Source organism: Chenopodium album, chromosome 11 (assembly GCF_948465745.1).
Source record: "Chenopodium album chromosome 11, dcCheAlbu1.1, whole genome shotgun sequence".
NCBI classification, from domain to species: domain Eukaryota; kingdom Viridiplantae; phylum Streptophyta; class Magnoliopsida; order Caryophyllales; family Amaranthaceae; genus Chenopodium; species Chenopodium album.
The window spans coordinates 41760168-41770533 of NC_137844.1; the positions used below are offsets into that span (position 1 = coordinate 41760168).

The 10366-nt window shown below is 33.3% G+C and overlaps 1 protein-coding gene across 1 annotated transcript; it reads left to right on the plus strand.

Annotated features, from left to right (window-relative positions):
• Window positions 1–4207: 4207 nt before the first annotated feature.
• Window positions 4208–8902, plus strand: LOC145568895 (protein DETOXIFICATION 24-like). The gene is made up of 8 exons (XM_081628277.1): window positions 4208–4590; window positions 5216–5757; window positions 6376–6462; window positions 6553–6609; window positions 6685–6923; window positions 7553–7671; window positions 8389–8475; window positions 8618–8902. The coding sequence occupies exons 1-8, from the start codon at window positions 4336–4338 to the stop codon at window positions 8654–8656; spliced, it is 1425 nt and encodes a 474-aa protein (XP_081484403.1). The 5' UTR covers window positions 4208–4335; the 3' UTR covers window positions 8657–8902.
• Window positions 8903–10366: the final 1464 nt, after the last annotated feature.

Below are 10366 nucleotides of genomic sequence, written 5' to 3' on the forward strand. Positions count from 1 at the left end.
ACTTACATGTGACCATCGAGTTGAGGCATCAATTAATACCATAAAATATCGGAATGGTCCACATGCAGGATTAATTGGTCCACAAATGTCTCCTTGAATCCTCTCTAAAAATGTTGGAGATTAAGTAGCAATTTTGTTCATAGATGGCCTTATTATTAATTTTCCAAGTGAACATGCAGAGCATGTTAATTCATCTGATCGAGGGATTTTAACATTCCTAATTGAATGTCCTACTGAATTTGCTATAATCTTGTGCATCATTCCTGTACCAGGATGACCCAAACGATCATGCCATAAATTTAGCAGATTCTTATTATCTAACTTCTGGTTAGATATCGAATTTATTTCAACTGGTCATATATCTATATGATATAACCCTGAAGAATATGCTGGCAATTTCTCATACACATGTTTCTTGCCATGTTTTTCTGCCGTGAGGCATAAATATTCCTTTTGATCCACTATCATTGTTTCTAAATGAAAACCATTTTGACGCACATCTTTAAAACTTATAAGATTTCTTCGAGATTTACTCGAATATAAAGCGTCAATAATGATTAATTTTGTTCCATTTGGGAGTATTATGCAAGCTTTTCCAGAACCTTCTATTAGCTTGGCTGACCCAGAAATGGTATTAACATTTGCTTGAAATAATTTTAACTTTAAAAAATATTTTCTATCCTTCAGAATAGTGTGTGTTGTTCCACTGTCCAAAAGGCATTGAAATTTGGAACCAACTTCGGGCAGATCCATATCTTCATAAAATAATAAGTATAAGATTAGTTTAAGATAATTTAACTGGACTTACTTTATTAATGATGAAGAATTAAGAGTACATAACTTGAACATGAAAAAAAAACATACAAGAAAAGTACATAATGAAAACATAATACATATCATAGTAATTGATGAATTATCTAAACATGATTATTCTCTCCAAAGATATATTCACCACCAGCTTCACCATTGTCTATGTGGAAATCAGACACATCAAGGCTAATTCCAGGGACATTTTCTTCATTAACATAATTTGTTTCGGCATGTTTTTCTTTCCCTTTAATGGAAGCCTGGTATAGTTCTACCAGATGTTTGGCCGTACGACAAGTACGTCCCCAATGTCCAGTCATGCCACATCTATAGCATGTGTCTTTTCCTTTTGTGTGGCTTGATTTTGTTTCCTTGTTGATGCCCCCTTTGAGTGTTGTTTCTAGGGGGAAATTGGCCTCTACCACGGCCATAACCACGTCCACGGCCACGTCCGCGGAAATTTCCACGACCTCTGCCACGATTATTATATTTTCCACGTCCACCTCTATGAGCAACATTTGTCTCGGGTGGATTTGAGCTTTCTACAGCATTTGTTTCATTGAATGCTTGAGACCCAGTTGGTCTTAGGTTGTGATTCTTCAACAGAAGATCATTATTCTTTTCAGCAACCAATAATGTAGAAATAAGCTCAGAATATTTTGCAAAGCCTCTTTCACGGTATTGCTGTTGCAATACAATGTTGTTAGCATGGAATGTAGAGAGTGTTTTCTCTATCATTTGCACTTCAGTGACTGGTTGATCACAATATCTCAATATTGATACGATTTTATATAGTGATGAATTATAATCACTGACAGATTTAAAGTCCTGAAATCTCAGGTTTGTCCACTCAAATTGTGCTGAAGGAAGGAGTACCCTTTTATGGTGGTCATATCTTCCTTTCAGGCTATCCCATAGTTCTCTGGGATTTTCCACCATTAAATACTCAGTTTTCAAACTGTTATGTAAATGATGCCTTAAGAGAACTATAGCTTTTGCTTTCTCTTGATCAATTGGAACTTTAACTTGAGCAGGGGCATCTTTTTCGTTTCTTGGGATGGTAATTTCTTTGATTGTATGTTCCAATCCCTGAGCCTTCAAATTCATTTGGGCATCAACTGTCCATTCAAGATAATTATGTCCGGACAAGTCTAATACGTCAAATTGTCTTTTCATCAAGTCTCCCATTTTAACTACAATCAAATAGGTAATTATTATTAAGCCAATTAAGCAAGTGATAATTAAAGTAATCAAATTGTAATCATAATAATAATCCATTTAAAACATATTTGCTTCTCCCCCTTGGGTTATTATTATGATGTACATAAAGTTAAGCTAAAATTAAACATGATAATTACGTTAGTAACGACAACAACAATAATAACAATAACAATGATAATAATAACAATAACAATAAATACTACTACTATTACTACATCACCGACAACGACAACAACAATAATAATAATAATAATAATAATAATATTAATGACATACATTAATGATAAGACAAAAGAAACATTTATTATAACAAAATGCACTTATAATCTACCTAGAAGACAAAAAAGCTTGAAGTACTACGGAGATTACATGCATGAATTCCCTTTGTCGAAAAACAGAGCGCTACTTATGTAAAATGATGAAAATCATCATTGCCATTAATAAAACTACTAGGGCCATAATTAAAACTAAATATAGTTTTAATTTCCTTAAATCTTCTTCAAAGGTAAAGGGGTGTGGTAGTTGTCGGTTGTCGACGGGGAACATGGTGTGTGACCGGTGTAGATGGAGGAAGAAGAAGAGGAGATAATTTGGGTAAAGTTTAAGGAGGGGATAAGGTTTGTATGGTGAAATAAGGGGGTGTAATCCGCCTTTTATAAGGGGGTAAATTATCCGTTTCAGCTTTACACTACTGTAAAAGTATCATACAATGTTCTAGTAGACTGGTAAAATAATCGTAATCAAACTATTAATATTTACAAACGTAAATAAGTATCACACTGGGATGCAAGCCGTAGTGGTCCGAGAACCCTAATCTATTCATGAGGTCAAGGGTTCGAAAACTGAAAGAAACATAAAAGTGTGTAATCTAAAAATTAAATAAATATAAAGGCTGCATCATTTTTTTTCATTTTAGTAATTATGCACAAGTAAGTAAGTATAAACATAATTTGTGTGACCATGAAATTTACTCTATTAACATGCATACAACAAATATTTCCACATGCAAAAGTAATTATATATTACTTTCTATAACCATGCATGAGAGTTACCAAACTAAGTATCATAAATAAGGTATGTATTGATATCCTCATTTTTTATCAACATGGCTAATTATGTGGAGTAATTTTGTGGAGAAATATATTGTGAGTTTCTGGTATAGAGGATCCCATATGGGCAACTATAGAGCATACTCCTCAAAATATATTTTGTGAAAGAAATTGAATCTTTGTAAAAATTGGATAATCGGTATAAGTATACCAGATTGAAGATGGTGCTGATAACGTGTTATGAAATATATAGAATTAGAGGATTAAGAGAAGAAGGTAATAAGAGAAGTATTACTACTATTATGTATTACTCTTGGTAATATTTTTGTGTGTCATACAAGTGAAATTACATGGCTATTTATAGTAGTAAAAACCACTATTACATTGTGGGCTATAACCTTAGAGGGTGGCAATTAGGGTTGGCTACTACATTAAATGTAATGAAGAAATTGGAGTGTGGACATTCACACCTTGACTAAATTAATTAACTCTTAACAAGAAGACATTTTTTTTTATTGACTCCATTTTTTGTAGGTAGTATGCTGTATGCGTCAGTGCGTGCGTTAGTTTCCTTTTATAGTTATTTCCTTTTATTTTATTTTATTTTTTTTTATGAAAAAAAAAAAAAAAAGGGATTTATGTTAGTTCATGAAGTGCAAGTGTTAAACTTTGACTTGTGTTTTGGAATATTATGTGTTATTTAGTAGTTTATTACTCCGTATAAATCATATCAATGAACTTTATAATTTAGAGTTTAGAGGAATCAAGTTGGCAGATTAAACTTAATTTCAGCACTTTTTCAGATCTAATTCAATTGTTTTCATAAAACTGCAATAAAAAATAAATATCCTATGATTGATTGTCAGAAATGAGCCGGCACATTTGGTAATAGTAATGAACTAGTGTGTAATTATTTAAGGAAAAACTCTTGTGGAGAAGTCGAATACGGGTTTTATTTTATTTTAATAAGAAGTCATTATCATCGACCTTACTTGTAGACATAAATTCATTATCATTACCACCATTTAGCGTTGTTTACCAAAAGGGCCGAGTGGTGGTCTAATCCTAAATGAGGTAAACTACTGCTTTAGATTCCTGAACTTTGTGGTTGATGAATCAACAGGTATATATACTAGTAAAACAAAAAGTTGAAGATCAGAAGACCCTTTTAAATTGACAGATAGATCTTTTGGCTTTTGAGTTAGCTTCTCTTTTCTTCCCTCCATCTTTTGAAGTTTGCAAGGGCAAAATCTGTTGTATGCAGAGGATGGACTCGGGTCCTGAAGCGAGGCTCCTTGTATGTGAAGTTGAAAAGGTTGATCACTTTAAGCAAAGAGTTTGGGAAGAATCGAAACGAGTATGGGCAATTGCATTCCCTGCAATGGTGTGTCGTGTGACAACGTATGGAGCTTATGTAGTTTCACAAGCTTCATTTGGGCATATTAGAGAAGTGGATCTTGCTGCTTATGCTCTTGTACAAACTATACTAGTTCGCTTTGCCAATGGTATCTTGGTAATTGATGTCATTTATCCCTTTGCTTCTTTTCATCATTCTGCATCAATATTAGTTTGCATATTGTACTAGCTAGTATTGTCCTAGAAATTTTGATCTTTATGCAATGTGATACTCTACAGCAAAGTTATAGGAACTATGTTTACGAGTTTTATGATGTTCATTATCGAAAGAAAATTCTTCTCTAACTATGTTGCTCAGGACTTTTGGGTTTATCATTCTTCATGTCATATTTTAAAGACTCAGGTTAATGTTGGCTTCTGAGTTTCAACCATTCTTTTCGGTTGTTTTTTTCTCTTAAATTTTCGTTATCTGAACTAATTACTATGGAATTGCATAAACTTAGTTGTGCAATGAACTTGATGATTTTCCTTATCTGAACTGTTTGATCTTTGTCTGAATGTTTTAAAATTTCTGTTTTCCGAGTTTATTTTGGGTGAAAGAAATGACTGCAGTGTCAACTTGTTGATGCTTACTTTATAATCGATCGGTAGGATGAACACTAGAGGCATAATATGTATCACAAGCTTGTCACAGATCTAAGATCATTATTCTAGATGCAAATGTGCAATGCATTACAGCCCTTGCGAGCTTTAAATTTTTTATCAATTTTGTTTTTCTTCAGTTAGGAATGGCAAGTGTTACGGAGACTCTTTGTGGAGAATCCTTTGGAGCCAAACAATATGACATGATGGGAGTGCACTTACAAAGATCATGGATTGTAAATACTGCTGTAGCAACAATGATGGTGCCATTCTACATTTTCGCTACACCTCTCCTAAGACTTCTCGGACAAGAAGAGGATATTGCTGTGGCTGCTGGAAGCATATCTTTGTGGTTCATTCCCATTATGTATCTCAATGTTTTTGGCATGACTATGCAGATGTATTTGCAAGCACAAAATAAGAATATGGTGGTTACATGGCTGTTTGGGATATTGTTTTTTGTTCATGCCCTACTGTCATGGATTTTTGTGTACATAATGGATTGGGGGCTTCCTGGGGTAATGATTGCCCTGATCATTGCATTTGCGGTGAAGGTGCTTGGTGAGGTTGTTTACATATTTGGAGGTTGGTGTCCACTTACATGGAGAGGATTCGATAGAGCTGCATTCACTGGTCTAATGCCTGTCCTGAAGTCCTCAACTTCTTCAGGTGTAATGCTCTGGTAAAATTTCTCTCCCTACACTAAACATTTCTCACTCACACAAATTTTAGTGGAATATTTGTATAATCAATTAACAATGAAACTCCAGATTTTAACCCAGAATAAGGATGTTATGACTATAATCAAATTTCAAGCTTTCATGATCATCTTACCTTAATATTGGTATTGGTGCTTGATCATAAACAATCCTACATCATCCAACTTAATGAAAGAAAATTATAATGGTGTTTGTTCATAAATCGTTCAAATAGCCATCATAGTGATTTGCTACCATTTTTTATTCGTATGAACTTTCATGAGATTTCAAGTTCTTTCAATTTGACTAATTTGAGATTAGTTGCTGTCTAAAAATGTGTAATGGTATTCAACATATCATAAACTTTGCATTTAGTGATGTACCAACTGTAAGACTACTTCAGCTTGGATGTGCACAGAGAAAATTTTGAAGACATCGACTTAAAACCATTTTTTCTAAACCTGAATGAAAATAAACGATCTTGCAGTTCTCATATACCGCTTCCTCTACTTGCCCCCTTAATCTATTCTGTAATGGGATTCTCATCGAAGAACTGTTATTTACATTGTGCTAATTGGATCTTTGTTCTATATCTTCCATAGCATCCAGGTGTGGTACAATGCTATTTTAGTTCTATTAGCAGGATACATGAAATATGCAACAGTTGCCATTTCTGCCTTCTCAATTTGGTAAGGATTTTGAACAGAATTATCGCTTTCCTTTTGATTTTCCTTTCCTCACTCTGCAGAATTCAATCTAACTGAATAAGTTTTTTACAGCTTAAATGTGAGTACATGGGAACTCATGATATGCCTTGGCTTTCTGGGTGCTGTATGGTAAGCCTCTTACTAACTTTACTTGGCTTATGTTATAGGATGAACATTACTCACTGCATTTAATTCTCTGTGTAGTGTCCGGGTTTCAAATGAACTAGGAAGAGGAAATGGCAAGGCAGCGAAATTTTCAGTTGACGTGATCTTGTACACCTCAGTTATTATTGGCATATTCTTTTGGATTTTATGTTTGGCATTTGGCCATCAAATTTCATACTTGTTTACAAGCAGTGAAGAAGTTGCAAAAGCTGTGTCTGACCTTTCTGTCCCCCTTGCATTTTCGATTCTACTAAACAATGTTGGACCAGTACTATCAGGTAAGTAATACTGTCATTACCACTGCTTAACATCAATCTAGATGTTGTTTGCCATTCTTGCCTAGTGTTTTAGTGATAAATTTCTTCATTTCTATCAGTTTGGCCTGTTATGATGCTTAGGCATAAAATTCGAGTGTCCTAATTTTGTATTTCAAGAATCCAATGTAATAAACTTTAAGACATGAGGACATGTTATTAATTCGAGTGTAATTCGAGTGTATTTCAAGAATCCAATGTAATTCGAGTGCCCAAAGCTTCAACATGGATACAAAAACATGTACTCTCTTTGTTATCTATGTGATAGGAAGTTATTAATATCCTTCTTTTTGCAAAATTGAAGTGTTCATGCCCAGTTGGACTGTCAAGCATCCTACATGAACACGTGAACTGTAATGAAGAGTCCGAACATCATACATCTTAAGCTCATATTGCCTAGCCCTTACTTTGTTCAGTTGTCTTGTTTCAAACTTAAGTGTAATTACATAGTTAAAGTAGAAAGTTTTGGAACATTGCGCCTGTTCTTTTTATTTGGTAAAAGCTATGGTTGCAATTGAATATTTAGGTAATTTAGCGAATATTTAGGTATTCTACTAGTTTATATTATACCTCAAAGATTTGTTTCCACACAGGAGTTGCAATTGGCTGTGGATCACAAGGAGTGGTTGCAATTGTTAATGTATGTTCATATTATGTCATCGGGATCCCGATTGGAGTTCTACTGGCATATGCTGCTCATATGGAGGTTAAAGTAAGAAACTCTCAACCCTTCCTATAACTGTGAATACTATGGATGGAAATTAGATAAAATCAAGTAACAAATTACACTATTTCTTATCAAAATTGTCTGAGTATTTTTTTTTTTTTCCTCTGAGGAAAACAGTGGACTGAACATAGAGTATCATTCTTTGATGATAAACTGATAGCAGTTCCTAAATTGTCTCTTTGTTGCATTGAGAAAACATTGAACTATTGAAGTATATAAATACCAGTACATATTTGCCACCAAAAAGTTCGAAATTACTAGCCATTATGTTACTCCCTTGTCCAGAAATAGTTTCTTATTGTCCTAACCCCTCATAGTTAAGAATATGACACAATTTTACAAAAAGTTCTTTTCTAGGATTTGTTTGATTGATCTTGTAATTGTTCAATCGTGAGTGAAAGGTACCATACACTTGTTTTAGTATATGCAACACTATATCTGTTTTTACCTTTGTAAAAATTCTTTAGCCACTGCTTAACTTCAACCATTAATATACCCATGACCAAAAATTAATAAGAAAATTTAATTTTAATAAAATTCGCACTAAGAGGAATCTAACATGATGCCACAAAAGATAATCAAAGTAGATTATGTGAATCATGTCAAAATAAAAACATAGCAACTAATAAAAGACAGAGGTAGTATTAATTTTTATCAGTTGATGTATTGCTGTATTTTACGAATATGTTTGTTTTGTTGTAGGGAATATGGATAGGAATGATGTGTGGAATGGTAACACAAACGATTGCGCTTCTTTACCTTACATGGAAAATTGATTGGGTGGACGAGGTAATGCCAACTCAGTTACTCATATTAGTCATATGGTGGTTTGATTTACTTGCATAATAGTTTTTTAAGTTTGAAGTTGTGTATGCTACTCTTCAACTCCTCATCATATATGCTAATTTATCAGACTGTACCCAACTTACAGGTCAAAAAGTCGTCGAAACGTCTGTATCATCTTTCCTGATAAGATAGAACTTTACCTTGAATTCTTATCAATGATTTGAGAAGAAAGTTCATTATTAGACTATTGTCACCACTTCTGCTACTTCAGAAGCTGTAAACAAGTTCGAAAGGCTTGTTATTGCTGCAACCTCGGGGTAATAATTCATCGAATATGGTTTCAAATTTCATTTTTGAAGAGTTGCCCATTGCTGAACTTAATTATCTTACTTCCCAATGTTTGTCACAAGACTCGCAACCAAGAGCAAGAAGTTCGCTGACTTATGTAGAGCAAGAGCTTGTAGAAAGAAAGGATACTTTTTTTTTTTTTGAACGGGAAAGGTTATTTATTTTTGTATGTAATAACTAGTTTTCTGCTCGGGCAATACCATGACTTATGAGAAACATTTGTGTTTACTATTCCAATGCCTCTTTCTCTTTAGCCCAATTCACCTACAAGTTGGTCTTATGATGATAAGGTAACCTTAAATGAGTATTTTTATAAGAGACACAGAACCACAGTAAGAGGCATAATCCTTTTGACTATATTTTAACATAAGAAATTATTGACACACATGAACAACATAAAATAAGGTATTCTATAGGAAACACCATTGTAGCTTAGTCTATATAATCTTGAACAAGTTGAAGCTGGAAAATTTCTATCCTAAGAAAGAAAAGAGCATCTATTTGAAATCTTTGTCACACGGGATGGATCATATGTAGTTAAATATGCCTAAGAACTCTGCATAAAAGAAGGAATCCCTAATAACATCATATATGTTCACTACGAAAACAACAAAGCTAGTGAAGGTGACTTACAAGAAATATTGATTAGTGAAATAGTGCATGACTAAGCCCCACAAAAAGCTTTCAAGCATATGGTGGCCATGTTTTAAAATTGTTACTATTAACTTTGTAAAAGTATCTTTGTAAAAGGAGTGGCTTTGTTGCTAACTCATAAGCTGTAATAGAGTGTTAGTGGAGTGTGTGAATCCTTTGCTATAGAAAAGGATTGTAGATTAAGAGTTAGACATAATTAAAGAGAGTTTCATAGTCTTTCTAGGGTCATAGAAAATCCTGTAGAGAAAGTTTTCACCTTAAGAAAAAGATTGATTCTCCATCTCTCTTAAAGTCGGGAAAAACTCTAATTCTTGTCATGTCTATTTAAGCTTCCAGTTAGAGAGTGTTGTAATCTTTAAAAATTATATAAATGTTTCTTTTAGAAGGGAACATGATCCTTTTCAATGTTATATATCAAATGAGTTATTACTTTGTTTAAAGTTTCATCATAAACACAATATAGATTATTTAATTAGAGAGTATATTACTGTCTAAGGTAGGAAACAAATTAGATCTATGATGTGCCTAATCTAAGGAAGACATGCATGGTTGGGGTTAGCTACCTTGATAAAGTTGGAAGCTCAAAAAGCCAAAGGCTCCATTATCGACTAAGTTCAAGTGTTCGTCAAAACTCTATAATTAAACAATTATTGTTGGGAATTATAGTGAGGCTAGTAAACTTGAATGTCAATTTATTTTGATATATGATTAGTATATCAAAGATTACTAGTACCATCCAAGTCATTAATTGAAAAACAAGTGAACATTAGTTGATAAAATATTATCTTTCCACTGCTTTTTTTTATTTTTTTTATTTTTTTATTTTTTTTACATCACTTTCTATATACGAAGTATATTTTTTTAGAATGGCGAAAATTTTATTAATCACCCA

Bases quoted from the DNA above. Each gene is read 5' to 3' on its own strand.
- LOC145568895 (XM_081628277.1), top strand. From the start codon at position 4,336: ATGCAGAGGATGGACTCGGGTCCTGAAGCGAGGCTCCTTGTATGTGAA. The intron at 6,463-6,552 runs GTAAGGATTTTG...AGTTTTTTACAG, and splicing joins ATTTCTGCCTTCTCAATTTG to CTTAAATGTGAGTACATGGG. The intron at 7,672-8,388 runs GTAAGAAACTCT...GTTTTGTTGTAG, and splicing joins CTGCTCATATGGAGGTTAAA to GGAATATGGATAGGAATGAT.